At 44.0% G+C, this 27,950-nt stretch overlaps 4 protein-coding genes across 11 annotated transcripts; 1 reads left to right on the top strand and 3 right to left on the bottom strand.

The window, feature by feature from the left end:
* The first annotated feature begins 28 nt into the window (after window positions 1-28).
* Window positions 29-3,150, top strand: LOC136440171 (NADH dehydrogenase [ubiquinone] 1 alpha subcomplex subunit 6-like). Its single transcript, XM_066436045.1, has 3 exons — window positions 29-193; window positions 2,311-2,426; window positions 2,721-3,150. The coding sequence occupies exons 1-3, from the start codon at window positions 55-57 to the stop codon at window positions 2,847-2,849; spliced, it is 384 nt and encodes a 127-aa protein (XP_066292142.1). The 5' UTR covers window positions 29-54; the 3' UTR covers window positions 2,850-3,150.
* Window positions 3,151-3,455: 305 nt separating this feature from the next.
* On the bottom strand, window positions 3,456-21,990 carry LOC136440169 (soluble calcium-activated nucleotidase 1-like). 8 transcript variants are annotated; one of them, XM_066436038.1, is made up of 7 exons: window positions 21,863-21,959; window positions 15,523-15,576; window positions 13,555-13,701; window positions 12,334-12,901; window positions 11,679-11,759; window positions 5,590-5,712; window positions 3,456-5,147 (listed from the first exon to the last, which is right to left on the bottom strand). In XM_066436038.1, exons 1-7 carry the CDS (start codon window positions 21,914-21,916, stop codon window positions 4,774-4,776), a joined length of 1,401 nt encoding a protein of 466 aa, XP_066292135.1. In that variant the 5' UTR covers window positions 21,917-21,959; the 3' UTR covers window positions 3,456-4,773. The 8 variants fall into 8 exon arrangements, with proteins under 8 accessions (XP_066292135.1, XP_066292137.1, XP_066292136.1 ...); XM_066436040.1 differs by lacking the exon at window positions 21,863-21,959 and adding an exon at window positions 16,691-16,855; XM_066436039.1 differs by lacking the exon at window positions 21,863-21,959 and adding an exon at window positions 16,411-16,455.
* LOC136440168 (zinc finger protein 862-like) lies at window positions 6,210-11,498 on the bottom strand. Its single transcript, XM_066436036.1, has 6 exons — window positions 9,400-11,498; window positions 9,144-9,264; window positions 8,817-9,018; window positions 8,515-8,684; window positions 8,082-8,290; window positions 6,210-7,884 (listed from the first exon to the last, which is right to left on the bottom strand). The coding sequence occupies exons 1-6, from the start codon at window positions 9,598-9,600 to the stop codon at window positions 6,901-6,903; spliced, it is 1,887 nt and encodes a 628-aa protein (XP_066292133.1). The 5' UTR covers window positions 9,601-11,498; the 3' UTR covers window positions 6,210-6,900.
* A 605-nt stretch (window positions 21,991-22,595) lies between the features above and the next one.
* Window positions 22,596-27,846, bottom strand: LOC136440900 (uncharacterized). The gene is made up of 3 exons (XM_066437064.1): window positions 24,764-27,846; window positions 24,275-24,466; window positions 22,596-23,877 (listed from the first exon to the last, which is right to left on the bottom strand). Exons 1-3 carry the CDS (start codon window positions 25,706-25,708, stop codon window positions 23,803-23,805), a joined length of 1,212 nt encoding a protein of 403 aa, XP_066293161.1. The 5' UTR covers window positions 25,709-27,846; the 3' UTR covers window positions 22,596-23,802.
* Between the last annotated feature and the right edge of the window lie 104 nt (window positions 27,847-27,950).

Genomic DNA, 27,950 nt, shown 5'->3' on the forward strand with positions numbered 1-27,950 from the left:
ACAGTAGATTACAAAGATGGGATTTTATATATAGTGTACTGTCCCTAATCCAAGATGGCGTCCACGGCTGGAGGGGCGGTCGTTGGAGTTGCGGCGAAACAAGTGAAGCCTGTGCTCTCTCAGAGCCTACCAGAGGCCAGACGAAGAGTCAGAAACCTGTACAGGGCCTGGTACAGAGAAATACCCCATACGGGTAGGTGTCCTAGTCTAGGAAAGTTAAGAAACACCTTCTGTACTTGTGCCGGTTTCGAGGTCATCTTCCACCCTTTCACCTTCAAGGATTGAGTCAGTTTTCTATAAATTATAGCTTATACGAAGCCCAGCAACAGAATACCAACGGTCTTTACAGAGTATAGAATCTATAGATCAATTTAGCATGTCACAAAGACGAGAAAATACTAATTATATCCTCGTGCCAACGTGTATGCCATTCGTTTTCGCCAATCAGCCATCCTTTATCTTTATAAAAAGTTCCAGCGTTGTGATGTGAAGCCACCTTCAGCTGCATGTTCTCCTATGTTGTCATGTTGTGGTCAGATTTGTCATACGTGTTGCTGATTGAACCTATTTTCTTACTAGTCACTCCTGTATCTACTACAGGAACAAAGTACCAGTGCCCATTTATTGTTCCAACAACTCGTTCTGTTACTCACTGTTACTTGTAGAAGTATCAAGGATATTAGCCGTGGCGACTAACGAAGGGAGTTTTTGCTTGATATTACATATACTTTCCCTTCTTAGTCGTGGGGCAGTTCAGAATTTGACTTCTACTCGAGCGACGCCGGCCTTCAAACTTGCACGCCGGGTCCGATTCTTGTTCTCCCTGAACTCCCAATGCCCTTACCTGCGACGCCGGTCACTTAAGCGACGCCGGAACCCCCATGTTAATCCACAACAGGGCTTGATGCGGCAGAAGTCAATGGAAAAACAACATTGGGTCCGCCATTTTTGGTCTGAATATAGAAGGAGAGGAACGTCATCGCTACGTCATCGCTTGTACAGCCTGATTGGTGCGTTTACTCACATGACTAGGCTTGACCAATCAGGCTGTACAAGCGATGACGTAGCGATGACGTTCCTCTCCTTCTATATTCAGACCAAAAATGGCGGACCCAATGTTGTTTTTCCATTGACTTCTGCCGCATCAAGCCCTGTTGCGGATTAACATGGGGGTTCCGGCGTCGCTTAAGTGACCGGCGTCGCAGGTAAGGGCATTGGGAGTTCAGGGAGAACAAGAATCGGACCCGGCGTGCAAGTTTGAAGGCCGGCGTCGCTCGAGTAGAAGTCAAATTCTGTACTGCCCCACGACTAAGAAGGGAAAGTATATGTAATATCAAGCAAACCCCCATGTTAATCCACAACAGGGCTTGATGCGGCAGAAGTCAATGGAAAAACAACATTGGGTCCGCCATTTTTGGTCTGAATATAGAAGGAGAGGAACGTCATCGCTACGTCATCGCTTGTACAGCCTGATTGGTGCGTTTACTCACATGACTAGGCTTGACCAATCAGGCTGTACAAGCGATGACGTAGCGATGACGTTCCTCTCCTTCTATATTCAGACCAAAAATGGCGGACCCAATGTTGTTTTTCCATTGACTTCTGCCGCATCAAGCCCTGTTGCGGATTAACATGGGGGTTCCGGCGTCGCTTAAGTGACCGGCGTCGCAGGTAAGGGCATTGGGAGTTCAGGGAGAACAAGAATCGGACCCGGCGTGCAAGTTTGAAGGCCGGCGTCGCTCGAGTAGAAGTCAAATTCTGTACTGCCCCACGACTAAGAAGGGAAAGTATATGTAATATCAAGCAAAAACTCCCTTCGTTAGTCGCCACGGCTACAAGGATATTAGCTAGCATAATTTAAACTACTTAGTAGCAATAAAGAATAGGTCATCTAATAGTTACACTATGTCATGCTGTAGTCGATGTACATACACACATAATTAGTATTTCAAATAATTTTCTTTCCTGCACAAAAGTTAGTCATGCTGAAAAAGGATAAATGTTTGGCCAAACATTTGGTGAGTCCTACTTCTAATACCTAACGTACAACAGCAGTCCTACCAGGTTTGAGCTGTGCAGTGTGATGTATTTGTCAAACTTGAAGGCCCTGTATCGAGCTTGTGCATGTATCGAGCTTGTACATGTATCAAGCATGGTCTAGACGAGAACTGTTTACAAGTTAGGGGCTCTCACCTTTGACCTAGCTCATGTGCAGTTCAAACAGTGAACAGGCTTGCTATGTTGGAAATCCATTTCAACATGTACCTGTAAAGACCTGACAGATGCACATATACTTCATTTGTTCTGCAGTCCATGCCTACCAGTTGGACATCTCTGTGAAAGCAGGCAGGGACAAAGTGCGGGAACTTTTCATGCAGAATGCCAATGTCAAGGATCCCAGGATTATTGACCTTCTGGTCGTAAAGGTATGACTTTAGTAAAACACAGCATTTCTCTTATACATGTATGAATTTACATGGATCGCAAAGTGACTGACTTGACAAGATTTATAGTGGGGTGCATAAGACAAATACTGTAAGAAGATAAACATTTTCGAATCCAAGGTATAATCAAAATATTTGAAAATGAACAAGCCAGCTGGTTCACTTGTGATGCTTGCTTTTATTTGGTGTTAAGTGAACTCACGCACCTTGGAAGGCAGTAGTCTTCAGGCTCCATGACTAAAGAGCTCTAGCCTTATTTTTTTTGTTTTGTTTTAGGGTCGACAGGACCTGGAGGAGACCATCAACATCTGGAAGCAGCGAACACACATCATGCGCTACTTCCACGAGACAGAAAAGAAGCGACCCTCAGACTTCTTAACGAGGTTTTACCAAGGCTATGACTAGCTTGTCAATAAAGATTCATTGTTATCTTGGAGACCTTTAACTGTTGAAAAAGTAGAAAACTAAACACCAAATGTGTAATTTCCAATAAGTACATCAGATTCCATGTGTCAATCTGCTGGAGACTGTACACTACTAGTATGTTCTGTTCCTCACAACCAATTTGTAGCTCAATACTGTATAAGGTAAACTTAAAACTGTTTTTCTTTTTATGGTTGATATTCCACAGTCCAGTCCTGTTGCTATGTTTTAAGCAAGGTTCATAATCATAATCAAAGTATTAAAAACTGTGATCTTGTGATGATCTTGTTGTATCAGGAATGTTTTGTTTTTAACGTAAACAGTAATTCTGGTACTGGTAGGCTTCAGGCTGTGTCCTAGGACTGTAACATCATCTAAGTTCACTGGGATTTCATTGCGCGGTAGGGAGAAAATGAAGTATTTACAATGGCTTTAATTTTGTGGTTGAAACAGAGGGGTCGGTTGGCAGAACAAGCATTTTCGCAGTGGTTTTGACTACAGTAGCATGTGCGGTCAGGAATTGATTTAGTTTTTTAATACTCATATCTTACACTTCTCCTAAACTAAATGACATCTAATTCCATAACATTTATCTACAATGTCATTTTTATTTCATAAATTCTGTACACCTCCAACTTGTACAACACAATGTAGAATTCACTTTAAAACCATGGTGTTGTTTCAAGATGTTTCTGTATCAGAGCATTTCTTGGTAACATTTCTATTCATATACCCACCAAAAAAACATCAAATCTTTCATCATATTACCCATCAACTTATAAACCTTCATCTTAAACATGATTAAATGATGTACCATTTCAAGTTTAACAGAATCAGTAGCCTTCCATAGGAGGACTTGCTGCATCTACTATTTGATCAATTTCGTCATATAAAATATGTGGTCTGTTTATTGTGTCAACAGCATGGCTATAACAAAGCACTGCCACTGTAAACTCTGCATAAAGTCAAGCAATGTATGAAAGTTGCCTTTTCTATGCAGAAAAGAATAGGCTGTTTTGGTCTCCCAATAATCATCCAATTTACCCTTAGGTTATTTGCTAGTAACTTCATATTTAACATATTTCTACATTAAAGTGGAAGTTATAAAAAACAAATTAAAAAAAAATCTCCTCAAAAATACACCTTCTAGAATCCAAATGAAGTGCAGAGTTGATTTCAAAAGTGGTTCCAGTTTACATACTTAATCAATGTTTTCTTCACGTTGGGTAAAATTTATACAATCTAACCTCACCAGTTTGTTACAATTATACATCATTTTAGTTATTTCATATTTATATTGCATAGTATATACTGAATGTCTATGAACACTCATGTCACATAATATGCACAACCATTCTAACAGTAAAACTGAAAGCAGCATAGGACTTCTTACAAAATAGTATTGCTCATCACACCATGCACGAGAGTGTAAAAGCAGCTGCACTACAGCACTGACCAACACATGGAGTTTATTTCTAAAAGGATAATGAAATTCCCCCCAAATAAATCTATTTTCACAAACTGTTTCCTGTTAACACAAAGGCAGGGTTTTGGAGGGAGTAAATTTCTCGCTATAAGAGGAGCTTTTGAAAAAAATCTAGAGTTTCCTAACATGTAACGATCACCATCATAGCAAGACCTGGAAAAATAGCACCTGACAGCACTCTTCATACAGTTTTCAGTGCATTAGATGATCAACACAGAATACAAATGTATTTCCTGAAGTCTTAAGCAGATCAATTGAACCTCATACCACTTCAATAAGGCTTCTTACAAGCTACTCTCCATGTAGGGTTACTGCAATTTTGATGCACTATGCACAAAGTACATTGTGTATGTGTACTTTAACAATGCTGTCAGATTATGCAAGGAGGTTAAAATATATTCTAAAGTTGGATGCACAGTTTCAAATAAATTCAACACCCTCATACTTAAAGTCCCCTTCTATCCTCTGATCAGTCAGGAGAATCTTCCCATCAACCCTGAAGACTGAGATGAACGTTGCTATTGCACCCCTGTCCTCCTCTGTCTTCAGTGCAACCATAACTTGGTCCTGTGTTCCTGGAATGAATTTGAAGGAGGAGAAGCCCCTGATGGGGTTCAGCTTCCCTATAGTTTGAACCTTGATGTCCTGAAAGTCTTCTGAACAGGAGATGATGAGGTTTGTGGCCCTGTGTTCGTCGTCGTCCTCATTGTAGCTGAACTGGCTGGCTCGGCGAGGAAGGAAAAACCAGCGCTGGTGGATGTCACTCCACACGCCCGATTCATGGATCATGTATCCTAAACGGTAGGCAGCAGAAGGGAAGTCAGCATTGTGACAGGAGCAAAGATGTTCATCCACTTTATTTTCTCATTGTCAGTAATGATGCATATCTGAGATTACAAGGATACAGTCTGAGGTCCAGACTTGTTTATCTTGTGTCCACTCCAAAAGCCACTGCACTGCCAAACAAGCAGACACAGAGTAAACAGGTCTGGATCGAAGAAATTTTGAAAATAGCCTTAGTGCTGCTTCTTTTTTTTTTAGCATTCTGCAGTTTCCATCTTCCAACAAGCATGTAAAAGGTATCATCCACTTTCTTCTAGTAATAGTAACTTGCTCTTGGCTAATGGTACAACACTTTGAAAAAGATGTCTTACATATGGTAAAAATAAGTACAGGAACACACTGTAGTGTTACTGTAGGTTCCCATATGCTGTATTGATAATGAGTAATGCTAACCTGGATAGCTATACCCTGCTGCCTCTCTCATGGCGTTGTAGTTCCCCACCCAGTCATGGTGAGCCACGTCTCCATGGAAACCAATGGTTTTCACAAACTGAGGATTTGTGTTTAGTACAACACCTGAAAAAAGCCAAACATCATATGGTTTTTCTAGGAAATTCTTGTATGAGGGAGCACACTGTATCGAGGGAGCGAAGCGACCGAGGGGGGGATGGTGTGGAAGGGGGGGTTGCCCCCCCTTCCACGGTGTGAAGCATTTGAAAAATTGATGCTTAAATGGGACATTCTGAGGCTATCTGAGAGAGAAATATTAGGTCATGAAGCCTTTGAAAATTGCAGCTTAAATGGAACATTTTTAGGCTACCTGAGAGAGAGATATTAGCTCATGAAGTCTTGGAAAAATTGCAACTTAGATAGTACATTTCAAGGCTGTCTGTAAAATTTTAGGTCATGAAACCTTTGACAAATTGATGCTTAAATGAGACTTTCTGAGGCCATATGAGAGAGAAATTCTAGCTCATGATTTATGAAGTGCAGAGATCAAGACATTATCAACTGTTGAGCAGTCCTTGCTTGATTAGAATTACTACAGTTGAATAAAAAAAAGAAGACAAGTATTGGCAGCCAAACTTCTATTTAATTGTACTTTAACTGTAAATACAGTGTTAGAGAGACAACCTTGACACAAGTTTCTTTGATGTTGTTGCATATGTTGTCAATGTTACAAAGAAATTGATACAAAGCCAACAATTGCTTTGCATTTGAAATACCACTGAGCCTTGCTTTGATTATAAAATTCCCTTCATATGGGTACAATGCTGACAGATGTACAGTTTTGCACGAGGGAGAATACTACCAGGAAATGGCCGGAATAGTCAAACCTCAATACAGTTGGCACCAAGGACAATAACAATGCACGTCGAACCGTCTTCTTCTTCTTGTATGAGCAGACATACACAGGGACAGGCATGGCAAATGACAAAATGTCTCGCACACATGCATCTAATGTATAAATCAGAATGAACCACTTGTACATGGTCAGTTTAAGCTCAGTGCTTTTTAATACATATTCAGATCCTAACAGATTGAAAAAAAACCCAAGATTATAGTTTTGATATAATGCTCGATGCTTAACAGTGTCAGGATGCAACATGGTTTCATGTACAGGCCATTAGAGAGTAAAAACCTAACATACAAACTGAAAGTAAGAACCTTAACATCCATGTACTTTAAGGAGTACAGTACTATTCTACTGCTAGCCTACTATAACACTCGGAAAGTAAAGTCACAGACTGTGACAGAGCCGACTCAGACCAGCAGCCGTCGGTTTCTCATGGCGCCCCAGCGAACCACTGCCCTGTCGAAGTCGAAGTTAGCGATGGCAGGCCCCTCGATGCTGATGCGGAGCAGGTGGTTCAGGTTGGCAGTGGTGAGCGTTGACCTGAGCCTTGTTTTCACCCTCTTGAGTGTTGAGAAGGCTCTCTCACAGTCAGCTGTGTGCACTGGGATGACAACCATGCGCTGGTACAGGCGCTGGATGTTGGGATACTGGCAGCCAAGCGTGGGGTTGGCAGACAGTACGTAGCACATGTCTTTTGGTGTCTTCCTTCGGTACCTGCCCAGGTGCTGTCTGAAGGCAATCCACTCATCTCGCAGTGCTTCGCGGTCGATGGGGGAGTGGCCATCTGCGTAGAAGGTGGCCAGCCTGTCCATCTCATCCCATCCGTAGTCTCCAGGCATCTCCACTGGTCGGCTACCAGGGTCCAGCACACCAAACGCTGACAGCAGCTCTGTTTGGGGGAATCGCTCGTCCAGGTTCTCCAGGAGGTGGTCGATGAAAGACCTCCGTAGACGTGCGAAGTCCTCCCGCTGTTTGTCGGAGACCTGGATGTCCAGACCGTCCAGTCGTCCGCCGGGGCGCAGGTCCTCATCCAGCTCGGACAGCCTTCGACCTTCCAGTGGCTGGTCCCTGGCCAGCCGGATCACTTCCTTCTTCGTCTCCACTGCTGTGTGTACCTCAGTCAGGTCTAGGCGTTTCTGCTGGAAGATCTTGCTGAGGCCCGACAGGTGGGGAAGCACATCACACAGCAGGTAGAGGGTTGCTATGGCCTTGTACTGTGATAGCCAGGTCCAGAGAGCTCTGGCCATAACAACTCCCTTACCCATTTCCTCATTAAGATGCACCAGTACACTGCGCAAGGACCTGTACAGCGCATCGGTTGCGGCATCATGAGACAGCCACCTTACGTCCTTGGGCTGTTTGAGCTTCAACGTCAACTCGTGGAGGATGACCTGTAGGAATAAATACATTGTAATAATGAACAACCACTTTGGAAAATTAAAATAAAAACATTATACCTTTGCAGTTTCCTGTAAAAATGTATCTAAGCCTGGATGACTTGAACTTTATCTAGATCCACATTGTACTAAGGTGAAACTTGGTTTGGTGTTGCTTTGCATTATAAGACACCTATATAAACATGGCTTACCTGTATCTCTTTCAGACCTTCCGATCGGACTGCGCTGCCATTGTAAAACAGGAACAAGCTCAGAAGGTTGGGCTTGAAGACCTCGCCGATGTACTTGACTTTGTTGCCTGATTGCCCGACGGCAAGGGCACATCGGTGTGCGACGCAGTGGATGGACACGATCTTGTCATTCTCCTGCTTGAGCTGTGTGGCAACACCACTTCGATTGCCTACAGAGGAAATAGAATACATTTTAGATTTTACCCTTTTATTGGCCAATAATAGGTACCCAGTAGTAGCAAGTACAGTCTTGTTTCAGTTTGTGTCTTCACAGATGTAACATCCCAAATTGTACAATGAAGTACTCCAATTCAAATAAAAGCAAGTATAGTAATAGACAACACATACAACATCATTGGACATATGCATTTCAGTTTTATGATTGGTAACCCACCTATCATGCACGCGGCTCCATCCGAGCCAAAACCGGCCACCTTCTGGATGGACAGGTTGTTGTCCTCCAGATACTGGCTCAGGGCAGCTTTGATGGTGTTGGCTTTCCCGTCTCTTAGGGCGACGACCTTCATAAACTGGGCCTGGAACATTCCATCGCCATCGATGCACCTGGAACAACATAGCTCATGATCAGCTATAATAAGATTTGAATAGAGTTATACAGAATGTTAAGTTACCAATGACATTTTATGTAACACGCACTATCAACTATCAATCAGTTTGAATTTAACTCTTGCATACCTGCAGTATAGAACCAACTCATTGGTTGTTGAGATGTCCACCGTCTCGTCGCACATCAGTCCCAGGAATGGGCTGTCTCTGATAGTGACCAGTTGGTCTTCTTCCAACTGTGTGCCGAGTACCGTGAGAAAGTCGTCCACAACCGTGCTGCTCATGTAGGTTGCATTCCCAGCAAGATTCAGTCGATTGAACACATCACAACCTGTCATGAAAGTTATGAAAAAAAGGCCATGATTAGTGCTGCAGCGTTAAAATGGGATAACATAGTGTTTTTGGCACAACAAATGAAATGTATCAACTTCAACTGAAAGTAAGGGCACTCCTTACCTAACTCTGTAGTTGCAAACTGCACCAAGTCTTTGAAGTTTGTGTGGTGTGGGATTTCCTTTTTCGCCAGGTGGTAGACAACCTTCAATGCAGCCTTCACTGCTTCCCGATTCATGGAAACCTGTTGAGGAAAGGGAAAAACAAGAACAACCCATAATGAGTAAAAACAGGAAATAAGAAAAAATGCGCAAGGAGAAATATGATACTAGCACTTTGAGATTTTCAAACACTGAAATGAACAAAACTTTGTACTTACAGTAACTGCCATAGCTTGGTGAATGCCGCCATTTACTTCTGCAGCAATGCGGGCGTTATCCTTTGCCTGTGCATATTCGTGCTGCTTGGACTCTCCATGCTTCTTAACTTTGTCAGCCCTCAAGGTGGTGAAAGGAATTTGGCTCCAGATGTATTCTCCATTCTGTTGTCGTTGGTTGTGGCGCTTACACACACGACACATCAACCCCGTTCTGTTGTTAACGGGGTAGAGCCAAGGATACTCCGTCTCCCAGGATTCTTGGTATCCAACCAGATGTCCTGAGTTCTTCTTCTTCTTCCTTTGTTTAAAGAAAAACAAAAAACAAAACAAAAAACATTTAAGACCCTTATATACTAAGCTGTTACAAATGTGCAGGGCTCCAGACTAACTTTTAGGCCGAGGAGTACTGTGCTCCTAACCCAAAAAAGTTAGGAGCACCAGCAAAAATCTAGGAGCACCACTACAAAAAGTTGGAAGAACAAGAAAAGTCTTGGCCATACCAAGTAATACTCCTATTAATCAATGTTAACAACCTGGAATAAAGTATTTGAATAGATCATAAAAAAATAAAGTCTACATTGATGATGCAGATCAACTGACAATATAGCAATGATGCAGATATACTGAGTGGTATATACTTTAGTTAGTTCTTAGGGAAGAATGATACCGGTGTAGAGTGCTTTTTAGAAAAATTGGGCATAGGTTCCCCGGCTGGCCCCTATCCGGGGGCCACGGTGCCTCAAGTTCAACAAGTGAAAAAATACACAATGGTATTTTCAACTTGGAACAAGGCAAGTCATGATTCACATGACCATTTGCGATGACATTAAAAATTACATAAGCGGCTATTGTGGTACATAAAATATACATAGCTTCGTTGTGTCAGATTAGTTTGTCAGCTACCCAGATGTTTGGAAGATTACATTACTAAACAAAGAAATAAATAAACAGAATCAGCATCGAAAAGGCAAAGGACACTTGTCACATACATTATGATTCAAATTACTCTTCACACTCATGATTCAAATTCAAAATTATAATTTAAATTAATCTAACTGACAAAGCATTAAACATTCACCAGATCTGTTATACTAGAATAAGGGAGAGTTAATTCCTCAAAATAAACATAAAAAATCATTATTCCACTTGAAAATTGTGAAAGAAAAAATACTAATTCCAGAGCAAAATATTTTTTTAAAGAAACTAATAAAAGTAAACTTTGTAAAGTTGGAGTCCAACAGAAACCACATTAAGTTTGAGACAATGCAAAAAAAAATACATACTTGAACTTCTCCCTGAACTCTGCTCTTTTCTCATTCTGCTTTTCCATTGGACATTCTGGCATGCCTGTCCCTTCATCTGATGCTTCATCTGGGCAAGGCATCTGGTCTTCGTTAGCGGAGGGTCCCGAGACGCCGCTGCCGCCGCGCTCGGTTGGCGCCTCCGTCAAGGAGACCCCGGGGCCCTCGGCATTGATAGACCCCTCGATTTCCGCGATCTCGCCATCTTTATCCGATCCTTGGCAGAAAAAAGAAGTTAACTTCTTTTGCCCCGGACAGATCTTCGCCTTCTTCCGTTTTGTGCCGCGGGACGACATCTTTAAATGCCCTAGCGCGCTTAGCGTCAACAAAACAAGCCGCGACCTTGTCTGTCAAAGCTCCCGCGCTGGAGGGTGAAAGGTCATTAAGTCTCGGGAAATCCCGCTATGCAGGTCAGCTGACCCCACTTGTAACTGTAACTAATGCGAAATCTCGCGAGAGCAGCTGACGTCAAAAGCAACATGGCGTCTCTGACAGAAAAAACGCAGATGTCATCGTATTTTCACCTGTCTACCGGCGTATCTACCGCAATAGAAAAATGTTTACGAACTATATCGTATATTGGGATCAGATACATTGTCTTATGGTGGTGCTGGGATGATTTTTTTTTACGGAGAAAAGATCGTTTTCAAGAAAGATTGCATGTTGCACGGCAGCATAAGAACATGGCCCAAAAGTATGCGACTTTTGAGTTTGAATTTTTTTTAATCGGCATTTCGGTAAGAGGGCGCCGGCCGGGAGTATGAGGGCGCAGCGCCCCTGTTGTCCGATCTGGAAAAACCCCTGCGGCGGATATAGTAATTGTCTTAATCTGAATCATATAACCTGTGAAACATCACATGGTGTAACATGTATCTAACTCTGATTTATATTTGCTGACTTACAGAAAAGGAAGAAGGGCATCAAAACTCAAAAGTCCTTGGTCCTTCTAATGGATGGCTCAAAAGTTGACACACTTACCTGTAGTAGTGGTCCACTCCTTTCCCAGCCCTCCCACATACATCGTATCATCCTTCACTGCAACCCACTCTCCTTTAAAACCTGAAGGAATAGTTCAAAAGTTAATGGCTTAGACAAGTGCAAGGTACTTGCTGTAGCAATCTTGAAGTGCACTTGATTACAATGAGTAATACAGCATTTCAAATACAAACGTTTTGCCCTGGCTATTGACAGGAAGCGCAGGAATTCCTTTGAATCAGTACAAATTCATTCATTGAAGTGGTGCAATGGCCTTGGGGTTGAGTCTTGCATTTGGGAAATTGCGGGTTCATACCGTGGTCAGGTAAGAGTTCTCTGGGTTAGAGTTGTTAAGTTTAGAGATAGGAACATCCTGTCTACAGTGAAAAAGAATTATTCATTATCTATCAGCCTTGTCAAAACAAGCCGGCAGGCGGCTATTTTCACCGCCTACTTTCAATTTTGTGCCGGCTACTTTTGTGTAGAATTTTACAAAAAAAATTCGTCCCTCGCATTTTGTGACAAGGCTGTCTATTGGCAGGAACGACCTATCATTATCAATAGCTAGCCTTGGCCTAAACAAATTTTATGGCCAATAAGTTAGTGTATATCAGAGAATTTTTTATTTATTTGAATATAGTCACTTTGTAATCCTCACCTTTATTTGTGGATCGCCCGTTCCCGTCCCCCAGGATGACCCATGGCACAGCCACGGTCTTGTCACCTGTTTGTACTATCTCATAGACAACACCTGTCCTGTCGTCCACGCTGTACAACCTCCCGTTAAAAACACACAGTTCGGACAGCTCCATGGACCGCCCGCCCTGAGCAAGCGAGGATGTCATCACAGTCGGCTGGGCATCATCCCAAGTCACCTGCACGCGATCTCCTTTGATGACGAGAACTCCCTTCTTGTAGAAACTCTTCCACGTCTTCTCGTCGTTCTTGGAGGCGTGGTCTAGATCGGTGATGAGGCCGATCCGGTAGTGAGTCCCCCGTTCGGAGAACCAAGGTGCTGTCATGGGGTACGTGCTGTTGTAAGCCGTGTGCTGGCCAAAGCGGTCAGTAGGATAGGTAGTAGACTTACAACTGGGGTAGAAAAACAGAATCACGGCGACGAAGGCGACCACCGCAAGGATGACTTTCATACGGAATCGCAAGCGGATGCCGTTTGCCTCCACCGGCCGTATCGGAGATGTCACCGTCTTGATGCTTATCATTTTGTCCTGTAAGAATAATGAAGGCAACATCTTATACCTTGAAACATTTCCATCCTAGATCCGTCACTAAAGTAGGAGTAACTGGGGCAGAATCATCAGTAGACGACAAATGTCTTCGCGAAAATTTCTCGGTGTCGGCTCGACGGCCATCTTTGGTTGCGTGTCATGTCGCGAGGGGTCGTTGGGTTATACCAATATTTGTAGGGGTGACGCTGAAACAGGTGCGTTTGTGTTTTCGGGATGAAAGGGCACTTCAAAGTTCAAACCCAACCAAGATCGTCAAAGTAGGGGGGTTAATGGTTTTGATTCGACCGGAATCTTGCTTATTTGTCTTTTAACGCTATTACGGCTACAATGCTGTTAGTGGCAGGTTTTAACCAACGTATGTATTTATGACTAATTATGTATTTTTTACAAACCATTCCATAATACCGAGTTAGCCATAACTAAAGTCATGCCCGAGTCACCTTCAGTCGATTCAATAGTCAAGGACGCATTAAATCTAGAACATGCAAGCACCATACAATAGATTCAGTCGAGAGGCAGCAACCTTCTTGGTAGTAGAGGCCCACCATCTGGTAACACTACCTAGGAATTAAAACGTGTTGTACACGATATGAAGTATTAAAGGTAAAATTCACCCCTGTAGCGTTACATACCTCCTTGACACGTCCTTCCATTGTAGAAGTAGATGTTGTCTGGTAACTGCCACTGGCTCGCTTTGTCTTGGAGACCTCGCCATCAACTAGACTTTCGCCATTGGCTGTGGTGTCATCTTCAGTGCTGTCGGCGGCCTGGTGCTTTTCCTACAAAATCATCAACGTTGCAGCTGTCACCCGGATGTGTACCACCGACCATAGACACTATAACAACCCAGGTAAAGCGTTCAAATAAAAAAGGTGTAAAACTAAGTAGTACCAGACTTACCCTCACACCCGACGAGCAAGTAAAGTTCTAACTTGTATCTAATTGTCTATTTAAAAAGTGGAAGGGTTGGTTCCGGGCGAGCCCATTTCGTAATTGGGGGCGATAGGTGAGGCAAACACGAGTGTCATAATACTACTTTATCAGACACTGTACTAGTACGTTGACATAGCCCTCGTTACGCTATGCGGACTTTGATTGTTATCAATATTGTATCATACGCTGTTACGAAAAGACACTACTGGCACAAACTCATTGCTGAGGCAGTGACGTTGTGTTGATCGAAAGAAACGATTGGACAATGTTACGTTCCGTCTGCTGTCTTTTTATAACAAACGAAGCAAATACAAGACATATTGACTTTCTATTTGTGCTGCTTACGTCAGGAAAGATTTTTCTAGCACCCCCCCCCCTGTTGCGGTGCTTGTACACTGTGTTTATTTACTACAACAACAACAACAACAACAAAAATAACAAGTAACACTTAAGCTATCTGTGAGAGGTGTAAAGATCATATATTTTCAGTATACCAGGAGCTAGACCTGTAACCGTTACTCTCGCGCCGAGGACGGCTCGATGTGAACTAATAGAGGGGTGAGTGTAAGAGTGGACAAAATAGAACTGTTGGTTTATATTATTGGTGCGCATAATAACGGTTATCATTTTGAGCAAGAAGAACATCTGGGCGTAATATTGCTCTTCATCCCCAACAATGTAATCAGTTAGTTAATGTCGTGCTATCATTGTCAACTACGTGTGAGTTTTTGATGAACTGGAATACAAAGAGATGTGACACTTTGATGAGCTGAGTATCAAAGAAAGTAACAGGAACACGAAATAACCAATGTCATGCAGTGTGTCTAGACCAGGTCTAGCCGTTCGTCTGAAGAAACAGAATAAAACGCCGGGTGTTGTGGAGTTTGGAGACAGTTGGATCCAGAGTTGAGTCTGAGCGACAGTGCAAAGAGCGTGTCCCAACTCTACGACTCCCGTGCGTGTGTATACGGCAATGCTGCCCTGTGTGTGTTCCTTAGTCTTGTAGGTAGTTCCACGGTGCAGCATTCCCAAAAGAACCGGGCCGTAACACCGCCCCTTCTTACATATCCACATAATAGTAACAAGTATACAGGTTTGGTAGTGTAACCTTTTGTGATTTGACCACCAGCTGTTGGGACCTGGTGAATTCTTGTCCCAGATTTGAAACTAGCAGGTGTGAACTACTACAACATGCCTAGAATGGAAGTGTAGATTTTCCTAATTACTTATACAAATTCAGTCCCAATTTGCATCATTTGCAATTCATTGTGTACATCTCTGTCTAAGCTACCTGCATAGTAAATAACATGAAAATCTGTTGCTTCTTTCTTCAGTTATTCTCCTTAGAAATTTTTTACAAACACGCCATTGCAGTTCCAGTGACACATACCAGGGGGCCCAAAATCGACCTAGACCTTTCTCCTCCCAACACCTACCCACATACCAAATATCATTACAATCCATCAAGATACACGTTCTTCACTTATGCTGACTTGAAGCATCCGGAGACACACACATACACACACACACACACACACACACACACACACACACACACACACACGCAAACACACTCAAAACAATATCCCCATGAAAAAGTCTTTTTTTGATGGAGATAACAAGGACTGCTACCTTCAACCCTAAACATTTTGTTGAAAATTACTCACCCATGCCTTCCGTCCATAACGACGGGCTGCAGAGGTCGTTGCTGGACCCGCATGCTTGGTGTGCCGGGTTGGGCAGGGGAAGGGAAATCGTTGAAGTGAAAGGACATCGGAGAAACGATTGAGGGGAGCAATATGAAAACCTAAGCAGGGGAGTTCTGTCCATAAGACAACGTATGCCAACATGGTGAGGAAAAAAAACAAAAACACCTTTGAAAAAGTTTTAAAAAAGTAGTTCTGGCTACAGGATAAGTCATAAAACGATATTTGATCTCGCGATCGATTTTTTTCTTCCAAAAGAAAAGACGGTTTCCAAACAACTTGGGAAGTATAAGAACACTGGTCGTCTTCAGACGGTGAGATACATAATTTGACCAAACAGTTCTTGCTTTCTTACATTCATTCTGTCATGACGTCACAGCCTGGTATCTATTATAGCTGCGGAGTCTCTTCGTGTATAAGAGGTCGAAAGGATACGGCAGCTAGAATAAATTTGGCCGGCAGGCTAATTTAGTCATGCACAAATGATGTCGACCCGATCCTTTATCGTGGACAATGCTGGTCGACCGTTCGGTCGTTGACCGTTCGGTCGGCCTGTCATCAGATGACCTTTGAGAGGGCCCTGGGCCAGCTGGGTTTTCACTGGTACCTACGAACATTTACATCGTACATCCTCCAAACTGACGTCATAACCCCTCTATGATAAGATATCTGTAATCAGATAAAGCTAGCCATCCTACGATCAGCTTACTGGGCATTGGGGATATCTAACATCCGTGTTCATGCTATCCTTTTCATCTAATCTTTTTACGTGTGTTCATATCCGCACCCCAAAACGACAGTCAGGCCGATGATGTCGGTAAATATAAGACAACAGGAAAACCGACTGACCTGCGTCGGGATGAGTACTTTCCGACGCATTCTGTAGACAGGAACGCCGCATTTGTATTGTAGATACTGTACAACGATGTACCCAATAGTCGGGCCTCTCTAATTTTAGCAATCCCTGTTTAGAGAAGCCCGGTGCGTAGATGTGTAACTCGAGATCTGGATAGGGCCCATGGAGCTATATGAACAAGACTAACTGGAAGAGATCTTCCTACCTGGCTGTATGGATCTACTCTACTCTACTCTACTCTACTCTGCTGTAATATTGTGCTAAATGACTAACCTGGCGCACTTTCCGACGCATTCTATCACTTGTCAGATGCGATGCAGCGTATGTGACAGGGAAGCCACGCTATGCCCTCTAGAGACCCAGACGGAGGCCTCTCTGATTCTGTGCTAACAACAGCCTCGAGTAATTCTCACGGCGATTACCGACAACTAGACCATTAGGTAACAGTAAGTGATTCACTGGCAGGCTGCCTCAAAATAACCGGCTTGTGTGTAGGCTTTCCCACTACAGTTTTGTGGTGTTGCTGCCCCCAAACGACACCTGTTCCGGAGAAAAGGACTTTCGCGGTGTTCTATCATTGCAAATTTGTCATGGGTGGCTCGATGGAACATGTTCAGTTGTCGAACATAGAATCAGTAGCCAGACTACTAATCGGCCAAGCAGATGTTAGGTACGACTTGAAAACAACATCTGCTTGGAGATTAGCTACAGAGCTGTTTCGAACGTGCGTGTACATATTTCGTCTTGCTTTTTAAATACCCAGTTGCAGAAAGTAGAAGAAGGTTACTCAATTATCAATGTGCAGTCCCCAGGTGCCGGCTGCTTGTCAGTTACGTCCTGTCAAACCCTTTCTTTAACAGAAGACTGCCCCGAAAGATTGCAACGGCATGTACGAAATGTCAAAGGCTTAGCCTGAGGGTAGATATGCATATCTACCCTTGCCTTTGGCATTTCGTACACGCTGTTGCAATCGGGTTTGCGGAAAAAGCTGGGCTGTCTACCTGGCCTGGCTAGCTGGCCTGTCTACCTGGCCTGTCTACCACGTCAGGCTAGCAACCCAGAAACTCGGAAACTCAGAAACCCCCATTCATATCCCCACAAATTGTGAGGCCCCAGTGCAGTCGCGCTCCCTAGCGGAACGTTTCCAAAGCACACCCGTTACTCTGGGCGCGGCACAGCACACACCGATCGTCATTCGAAACCGCGATTTTCGTCCCCTCTTCTTGATTCCTACGAAGTTTACATGAATTGCTTCATCGTCTGAAAACGAACCTGTTGTTCCCATCTCATGATTCTATCGCCCTTTTTTTATGTTATCCAAAGGAACTCTCGAACACTGCATTTAGCGAAGTCACAGACGTCGCCGATCGCCATCTTACTTCACGTGACCATGTTCTTCAAGCTTGCTTCACTGGAGGGCGCCGTTTCAGTTGCCTCTGAACGCGGACCGGCGTATGTACCACATGGCTGACAGATTAAAAATTACTGATACTTCCGGTTCATGTTTACCGTCTGCTTTGAAACAACAGCTTTTTTTGTAGCAAAGTTTAACCCAGGCAGGGCGCTGTGAACTGCAGGCCGTATGTTGTTCCAATTAGTACGTCCGCCGGGGACGTCCCAGGACAGCTGTCCCATGATGTGCACCAGGTCACCCCCCCGGTCACCACGCCAGAAAGCTTGGGCGAGGCCCCGCCTTCTTGTCACTGAACTGAAATCAATCCCAGTTACGAAGCAAGAAGTTCCTCTATAACGTCTGCGCCAATATCCAGCATTATAACGCAGACCCGCAAACCTGTATGCTTTGTAATAGTTAGGCCATGGCTGAGGCCTTTCTATGAGAAAATAGGGAAGCTTCTCCCACAAGGGGCTTTCTAGACTCCGAGTGGGGGAGCTTCACTATTTTCGCATAGAAAGGCCTCAGCCATGGCCTAACTGTTTTAGAACATGGCCACATCCCCGAAGATCCTCTTTCTATCAATATGAATCAAAGATATTGTTTTCAGCACATCATACTAGTATTATAAAAAAGATAAAAAGTATTATATTGAAGCAGAATGACCTGTAAACAAGCTTCGTACATGTCCTATCTGTTTTCAGAACCTGGCCACTACCACGAAGTTTCTCTTTTACAATTCATCCCCGTGGGACTACAATGTACTGGTACTAAAATGTTCCTTTCCTTTTCATTGTAGTACTGGAACTGTTTGAGTTGAGAGCATTATGTGTGTTCTTTTCAAAAATCTAAAAAATGTGATTCTGATTCCCAGTTTCCCAACTGTTTATAAACTTGACTTTCCATTTCATTGTAACGATTGCTTGAATTTGTGCCTGTTAGTCTTTAAAGATTTGATTCAGTTTGATACTTTTGTTCTTGTGTGGCTGTAAGATAACAATGTCCTTATGTGAATCAAATAATGAACCCTCCCTACCCCCCTGGCAGTTAGCTGACACTGTGACCCAGGTCTCACATGGTCTAACTATTACCTTTGCGCTCTGTGTGTTCTCATCTGTTGCATGGAGCAATTTCGTAATTTGCCGTACACAAATACCGTATGAGTCTCCTGCAGTTTGCTGAAAAGAAATCGGGGCACAATCTTCCCTTGCGGTCTTTGCAATATTGTTAGTGATTATCACAGCAAATATCTTTCCTGTTTGGTTTAATTTGACTTTGAATTCTGAACGAAAACTCCAGGCTTTTAATGCCTGCGCTACTTATGATAACGTGGATACGTCGGACTGTCAAAACGTTTTATAGAAACATATATGTATACATGGTACATGCTAGAAAGATATCGTCAATTTTGTCAACTTCTGACGTACGTCTCTCATTGTCATTCTGGTCTACTTCTGACGAAAGTCTCCCATCTTTTTTGTTTATTCGTTCAACCGGCCCACAAGCTGTTATGAAATAAACGCACAGGGTTGGGGTCAGGTTTCTACGTACTTGGGATTATAGTGGCGCCAAGTTACCACATGCCAGGTAAGGTACAGACTGGCAGTATACAACGGTCTACTCTTTGCCCCTGTAAATGATTACCCGTGTAATTTGAAGACATGGGAATGTTGTCACTAGCCTGGATACCAGACCTTTCGCGCGATGCGATGATAAGCCTTTTTGGCCGGGGAAGACCTGGTAGTAGGGATAGAGTTGGCACCCGGGCGCTTGGCAGCCGAACCCTGATATCGCCCCGCGCGAGAGATAATTAGTGGGCCGTGTGCTGTCTGTGGCGGCGGCGCGAGTTGCTTCCCCGGCCGAAGGATTAGCGCCAGGAGCGCGGTGGTCTGGCACCCAGGCTATGTTGTCACCGGCGCCTGAACCATCTGTCAACCAACACAACGGATTATATCTCCATCACAGCAAAGTTGCACGCACGCACGCACGCACGCACAGACAGACACGTCCGTTTCAGGCACGAGTGCCATGTTTATTATCACCTTCTGGCAGAAGCTGATAATAAACATGGCACTCGTGCCTGAGACTGGTATGAAATGGACATGAAAGTGTAAGCAGACTTACATACATCAACTCTGCATTCGACCCCCCCCCCTAGTAGTGAAGTATCCATATACATGTACTGAGGTTAATCATTTTGTATACCATTGTTTCTTGTTTTGCATGTATAGTTGTAGAAGACCATACGAAAGTCGCTGTACTTTTGTCGTGTCAATAAAGATTTCTTCTATGTATTAGATAAAACAAGGAACCCTAGGCCTGTTCACTGTCCGTTTACGTTATGTTCCGTGTAATCAGCACACTGTGAAATATACACCGATCGTGGCCACTTTCTGGACAGGGCAGGACAGATACGGCCGTATCAAGGATCAAGGTCATTGTCATCTCAGCGTCCAGACATTGTTTTGTCGTGCTTGTAGGTTCAACAACTCTGCATTCACCTTATTTCAAGAAAAAATAAAGAGGTTAGAAACAGAACGTATTATAGTGTAACATTGTATCAAATATCAATTTATCAATAAAAAGATATACCATAGATACACCATAATCGTTGCAAGGCATGTTTATTTTCCAAAAACTTAGCCTTCTTGTTTATTAAAACGTGCGTGTTAAGATACCTATTTGGGTATTTGTGTTAAGATAGTTTGTTTAGATAGCCTTGTTTCAAAGCAGACGGTAAACATGAACCGGAAATGTATGAATTTTTAGTCTGTCAACGTCCGCCGACAGCCACGTGGTATGAACGTTACATATTCCGGTCCGCGTCCCGCCTACAGCCGGCCCAACCGTAAGACACATGGTTCCTTTGTTTATCTAAACTGTTAGTATCGTTGTGTTCGCAACTTCACCCTGTCCCACAACTTACGCATTGAGATTCACACAAGTTGGGTTTGATACTCAATTCCGGGATGCCCCTGTAAACTGGGAGACACCGGTTAGGGAAGGGTGTCTACGCTGGAGCCGGAAGAGACGTAAAATGGTGGCTCCAAGTTAGATATTGATACAACCTGTCAACAACGATGTATTCAGAGGCAACTTAGCCTGGGTGCCAGACCACCGCGCTCCTGGCGCTAATCCTTCGGCCGGGGAAGCAACTCGCGCCGCCGCCACAGACAGCACACGGCCCACTAATTATCTCTCGCGATAGATATCAGGGTTCGGCTGCCAAGCGCCCGGGTGCCAACTCTATCCCTACTACCAGGTCTTCCCCGGCCAAAAAGGCTTATCATCGCATCGCGCGAAAGGTCTGGTATCCAGGCTAGAGGCAACTCTACTCTACTCTGAAACAGCGCCCTCCAGTGAAGCAAGCTTGAAGAACATGGTCACGTGAAGTAAGATGGCTATCAGCGACGTCTGTGACTTCGCTAAATGCAGTGTTCGAGAGTTCCTTTGGATAACATAAACAAAGGGCGATAGAATCATGAGATGGGAACAACAGGTTCGTTTTCAGACGATGAAGCAATTCATGTAAACTTCGTAGGAATCAAGAAGAGGGGACGAAAATCGCGGTTTCGAATGACGATCGGTGTGTGCTGTGCCGCGCCCAGCGTAACGGGTGTGCTTTGGAAACGTTCCGCTAGGGGGCGCGACTGCACTGGGGCCTCACAATTTGTGGGGATATGAATGGGGGTTTCTGAGCTTCTGAGTTTCTGGGTTGCTAGCCTGACGTGGTAGACAGGCCAGGTAGACAGGCCAGCTAGCCAGGCCAGGTAGACAGCCCAGCTTTTTCCGCAAACCCCTGCAATCTTCGCGGCAGAGAAGTAGATCCTAAAACACAGATTCACAACAGTTGCACTACCTGTTCAGTAAAGCTCTATTGAGGCATGCGCCGGTCTAGATTACACACATGGCACGCTGTTTGTTTTATGTCAGTGAACCCTTAAAGAAACAAACATCTGCATATTTTCCTGCTGCCAGTTACTACTACCACCAGTGGGATCCAAAGTATAGAACTACCGTCCTAGCGAACGAGACAATGAAGCCACACTAACCTGTGTCTGATTGTTCACTTTCCGACGCATTCTACCGGCCTGTTCTCCAAGCATGGACTGGTTGTCAGTAATGAGTAACCCGCCCACTGCCCACTAATGCATGGACGACTCCACAAAACAAACAGTGTGCTAGTGACAGGTGACCCGAACAGTCACCTCTGCACTGGGAACGAGAGCTATGTACAATGGTTGTTAGGGACCCGCACAAGCCATTTGCAGAAAAGTTTACCGAGAAGGTTATGTTTTGCACAGCATTCGTGTGTGTGTGAGTGTGTGTGTGTGTGTGTGTGTGTGTGTGTGTGTGTGTGTGTGTGTGTGTGTGTGTGTGTGTGTGTGTGTGTGTGTGTGTGTGTGTGTGTGTGTGTGTGTATGTGTGTGTCCGTCTGTAAACAGTATAACTCGAGAATGCCTGTTTTCATACTTGGTATGTGGGAAGGTCTTCTTGAGACCTCAAAATGATTATATTTTGGCCCCCCTAGTGGCTTGCTATGGTACTGCAGCGGAACTTCCGTTTTCCCCCCACTATATCTACATACAAATGTACTGCAAGTTCGAGGCAAAGTAAAGTGACTTCCTCTCCGACTTGGCTGGTGTTGCGTACCCGGAAGTGATGTCTTTTGAAACGCTGTACTTGCTAAGAATAGTTTCAACACATCATACGGCCTGCGAATAAGTGCATGGTCAATATCAGGCTATTGAGGCTCATAGTCCAAACTCCAGAGTTCAGGCAGAATACCTTTGAGGTCAGGGTTTTATTGCGCACAGGTTACAGTCAATGACTGAAAAATATATAGGCACAGGGTTAATTGTAACTGCAAAGCCAATGGCGCATATATCATTATGGTGTGGTACAGGATCAAAGTGTCAATAGCTCAGCATACATTTTGTTTAAAAAAAACACGATATCGTCTGAGCTACATGTATCATGCGTACAGGTATGGCCAGTGATCAGTGTAATGGTATCAACCTATCAATGTAGGTGTTTCACTGCACACACTGTAAAGTCGAGACACGATGGCTCTTCTTTTTATTGATTGCCTGGACTTATTTGTTTCTAACACTGTGAACACATCATACGACCAGCGATAGAAAGCATCGGCTCACGCGTACGTGCACGTTTGAAGTACAATTCCAAGAATAGATATCGCAACCAGACAAACTATCCACGAGAAGTGCGAACATATGTTTCATACACAGCAAAGTCAAAACAGAGGAATTGGTCAGGCTGGTTAAATTTCAAGTTTTTAGGCGTTTTGTCGGGCTTCTATTTTGTCCCGTTTTCTTCATGTGGGTCAGCGACATAAAGAAAACAGGACAAAATAGAAAGCCCGACAAAACGCCTAAAAACACGCCAGTCAAGAACCGGGCTTACCCATTCCTCTGCTTGGAGAATAAAAGTCAGCATCTATCTATGGATACAACTTGGTCAGGTGGATAGACTACTATCTCATCATCTACAATAGATCAATCTGATCCCCCGCAGACAAAGACTTGCTTGTGCGTTGGTGCGATGTTGTTTGCACACGTTACCATGTCAGCAGACTTGTGGTGGAGACCAGGAAGTCGGTAACTATGCGATATTAAAACCGCTGGATAATACATAAGCATCAAGATTATATACAATACAAGTGTACCAGATATAATCACACAGTAGACAGGCAATGGGTCCCATCCTAGAGCCTACATGTATGAATAAACAAACAAACAAACAAACAAACAAACAAACAAACAAACAAACAGAACACTCACGCACCATGACACGTTCAGGTATCTATAAGATATCATACAATGATCAGTACTTTGTAAGCCCATATAAGCACGATGAGGCACAATGGGCGGGTGGGCGAGATGACAAGGGGCTGTTTCTGCATTACTGTAATGTTTAAACTGTTATGTGAAGTACCACCAGTTGCGACAAATCTCTGGCCTCCCTTGTCCCTTCACTCGGTCACCGCGACGACTTCCACCAGCCCGTCCTCCAGGCTGGTCGGGGGGACGATCCGGACGTATGTGGGCTAAGAAAAAAAGAGGGAATAAAAGGTCCGAACTTTCTTTAAGATTCTCTCCCACCTTAAGGAATACTGCATTGCGTAGGCATCATGACGGGATTCATGTTGTTGAGTTCTGATCACCTTCCGCAGCAGGCTTCATGAATTGGCTTTTTTGGCTTATTATGTGCTATTTTCTGATTATTACAGCTACTAATTTTTCACCTCTCGGTTTTCTCAGGATTAGCTCACGGTGTCTATTTTTTACTGGGTCCCGGCTTGATTTTAATCCGGAGCCCGGTCGTGCCCCAAAATAGCTCGGTAGCCGCAAGGTGTCTCTCGGGGCCACGCCAGAAAGTACAAAATTCAGCCCGTAAACTACCCTTTTTCCAATTGTGACCGAAGCATAAAGAAGGCATTGTACCTCTTTAACACGAGTGCACCATGCGCCAGTGTTGGCGTACAGAACCTCACGGTCTCCCTTCCCTGCGAACCGTCCTGTTGTCCACTTGTGCGTGTGGCCGAGGACCACCACGTCTTCCCCACAGGTACGGAGGAAATCAGCGTAGTCGTGAAAAGCCGCCTTGTACATACTGAAGGCTCTCTCCAATCCGTGCTGTGGAAAGATTATCGAATAAATAAGAGTTCTATTAAAGACTATACGTTCAAATTGTAAGCTCCAAAAAGAGGTAGTCTGACCTATCGACTGGACAGTTTGCGGATCCTATGTTAGACAGTTGGTTGGATATCAAAATACCCAAACCGTTCATGGCATGCACAATATCATAACGAAAAACACAGGCACACGCTACCGCAGGTGATTCTAGGAGGCCTCGACAGATGCTGTCTACAAATTTGCAAAGTTTTTCTTTGAACATTCACGGCTGTGGTGACAAGAAAATTGGTTTCTTACCCTGTCAACGCATCTCTTCAAGAGTTGGAATCTGGAGTATTTCCTTAGGTTGAGGTACTGGTCGTCTCGATAAAAAACAACGTCATCGTCGGTCATTCTTCTCCCGAGACAGTGCTCCAAGATGATCCGCATAAACTTTTCGCTTCTGTCTCTTGAACAGAGAAGATGGAGCGCCTGTGAACCGAGGAGGTTGTAGAGTGCCACTGCTGAAGCAGACTTTTTGTCCAGGACCGGCAACGGGTTGCCATCACGTTTGCCACTTGTACGAGAAGTGATGTATCCAAACGGCTCTCCTCCTATCAGGTCTTCTTCTGCCACGCCTCCGTAGGAGTTAAAGATGTCTTCATCGTGACCGTGCTCGAATCGAACCCGGTACTGTCGGCCCTCCACTTTGACCTCCAGAACAAGGACACCCCTGACCAGATGGAACCTGTCTCCGCGGGTGAGGCCGAGCTTGTCAGCCATCCAAGGCCTGACGTTGTGGTCGTGGTTGCCCAAGATGTAGTACACGTGAACGCCACTCTGGACCAGAAGCAGAAGGCTTTGGATGAATTTCTGAGTCGATTCATCACTTTGCCAGCCCTCTACCAGTTCTTGGTCTGTCATAGCGTCTCCATCGTGTGGATGGGCCCACAACTCAAGCATATCGCCGAGAAGTACAAGTGTATGGAGGTTTCCATCTTTCGCAAAAGTATTCATAGTACTCAAAAGCCGGTCGATTGTTGCTTGGGAGAATTTCGGTCCGACAAGATGGCAGTCGCTCAGTGCTACAATCTGCCTCTTTGGGCTGTCGTAGACATCTATGGAGACAACTTCGACTTCTTCTTCCCTGTTCCCTGTAGGCCGGTCATAATCGGAATTCTGTGGATTCTCTCGGCCCCACACAAGTTGTTTATCTGCTGGTTTCGGAGTATAATTTTTCAGATACTGGTGAATCTTCTTCATGTATACTTTTGCCTTCGCTTTGTTTAGTGCTCCAGGAGAGTTGACGGTGGGTTCCGGGTCGTAAGGTGCAAAATCAGGATGGGTAATTTCAACCAGACCGGTAAGGTCCTTTTGTTCTGCATCTTCTATAGACTCGACTTCCTCCTCCGGGCGCAGCTGGAAGTCTTCGAGGAACAGGTCGGTAAGTGCTGCAGCTACTTTGGGATCGACTCGAGGGCTCGGAGAACCGGTCTCGACCACCTATCACGATGGGGACAAGGTATCACCACAGGCGTGCAATATGTATGTGATCTGGTGCACATCTGTTAAAAAGTAACCCCGTAACAATAGAACGTTTAGCGCTGTCATCCGAAATTGAAGAGCAATATGAAAAGTTTATGGGAAGCGTTCATGCCATGATAGATACAAGTGCTTATCCAACAGCCAACTACGCCGATATACAAAATGAGTTCCTTATAACCTTCAACCATAACTGAGTAGAGTGTACCGTTCAAATGCATTCTCTCGTCGCCTCTGTTCTGCTTAATCATAGGCAACTTTTGTTACTGTATAAAAAGGGTAAAACACTTATTCTGTATGCTATTTGTCACATGTAACATACCTCTGCTTGTTTGGATCCGCCGCATCCCATGACGAGTGTTGTGTTCCTCACTAGTCACCGACTTCTGAGCCGTTTTAATTTGGTGTTCCACAACAGTTGCTCGTACGACAAAAGCGAGAACAACTGGCAACTAGGCCAAACAGCCTTTCACACATGCTATATTCTCTCTATCTCCGGATCCGGTCCCCATAGAAGCTGTTTCTAATATGAACTAAACTCTAAACTGTAGTCAAGGAAAGGAAGATAACTTCTTTGTCCTTCGTCAAGCTTCAGTGAATAGCGGGATCAAGCCGGATCTATCCTTTATGGCATATACGAGCTAGAGAGTAAAATTCAAGGAAACAGGACTAGTGTTCCCCATTGTTGTTAGCCAACATCGGATACATAGCTTCCAGCTATCATTTATGTTATCATTCTAAGGTCATATGTTTTGTAAACACAGACTAGGCTACTGCATAGGAACTAATGCACGCTTTAAGCTCTCGTCACTGATAACATCACATGAATGTTAATCTTATGGATGACTGCTAAATCTGATGCAAGAGTACGAAAAAAGATCGGTGCCTAAATTTAGAAAGGGAAGACAGATATACGGACACTGGAAAATGTGGAACAGCCACGTTTGGAGTTTGGTTACTGAATGGTTCCTCATATATAATAAGTGTAACATCCACAGAAAGTTGATAAGATTTAATGTCATTATAATTAGGATAACCTACCACCTCGCTCCACTGCCTGATAAAACGCTACACCATGTATACACGCATTGATTAACAAGAAATCAAAGATCTCATACCAGTACCTCCGTAGAATACATATAGTATTTTTAATCATTTCTTGGTCAAGTTGGTTTATTCATGATTGTGAAGTTCTCGCCAATTTTGTCTTTGCATTTTCTTACCTATACAACTCTGAACCCTCTCAAGCCAACTTTCCCATATCTTGTCGATCTCCGCCTCACATTATGCCACTGTACAATATTCAAATAACTGCGAACACACACCAAGACAAGCAAACCAACACACAGACCGAAAACAATACCTCCAATTTCACAGAGGTAGCTATTTGTTTTGAACACATATCGCCACAACACAGCAAACTAGTAACGTCTACGAACATGCAGTACAAGTAGTATTTGATAGAGGACGCGCTTTACTGAGGCGAGGTGTACCACTGCTAAGGAGGGCTTTAATGATATCAGTACGGTGCACGTGATCATGTGCGTGTAACACGGTCAGTTTGATACTGTAAATGCAGAAATGTTCGCGGTGGTTTTATGTTCGCGGTTTTCGCAGTGAACTTTCAGCGCGAACTTAAAACCGCCGCGAAACTTTCTGCCGGCACGTATGACTGCAGCGCTACTATTGTTTCAAGCGCGAACTTAAACCACCACGAACACTCCATTTTCTCCCTACCGCGAAATAAAACCACGCGAACTTAGATGCATTTACCGCAGACGCAAATACAACATTACACCAACTTTGAGAGAAGAGAAATATGAGAAGCAATTGCAAAATAACACCATTCCCTCTCCTTTCTGGTGCTGTAAGTTGGACAATAAAAATGAAAAATGTCTCCCGACCCCACTGGACCAGGTCGGTGTTCTCACGTGACAGGAACTTGAAAATCACATGAGCTATT

This window comes from Branchiostoma lanceolatum, chromosome 8 (genome assembly GCF_035083965.1).
Source record: "Branchiostoma lanceolatum isolate klBraLanc5 chromosome 8, klBraLanc5.hap2, whole genome shotgun sequence".
NCBI lineage: Eukaryota > Metazoa > Chordata > Leptocardii > Amphioxiformes > Branchiostomatidae > Branchiostoma > Branchiostoma lanceolatum.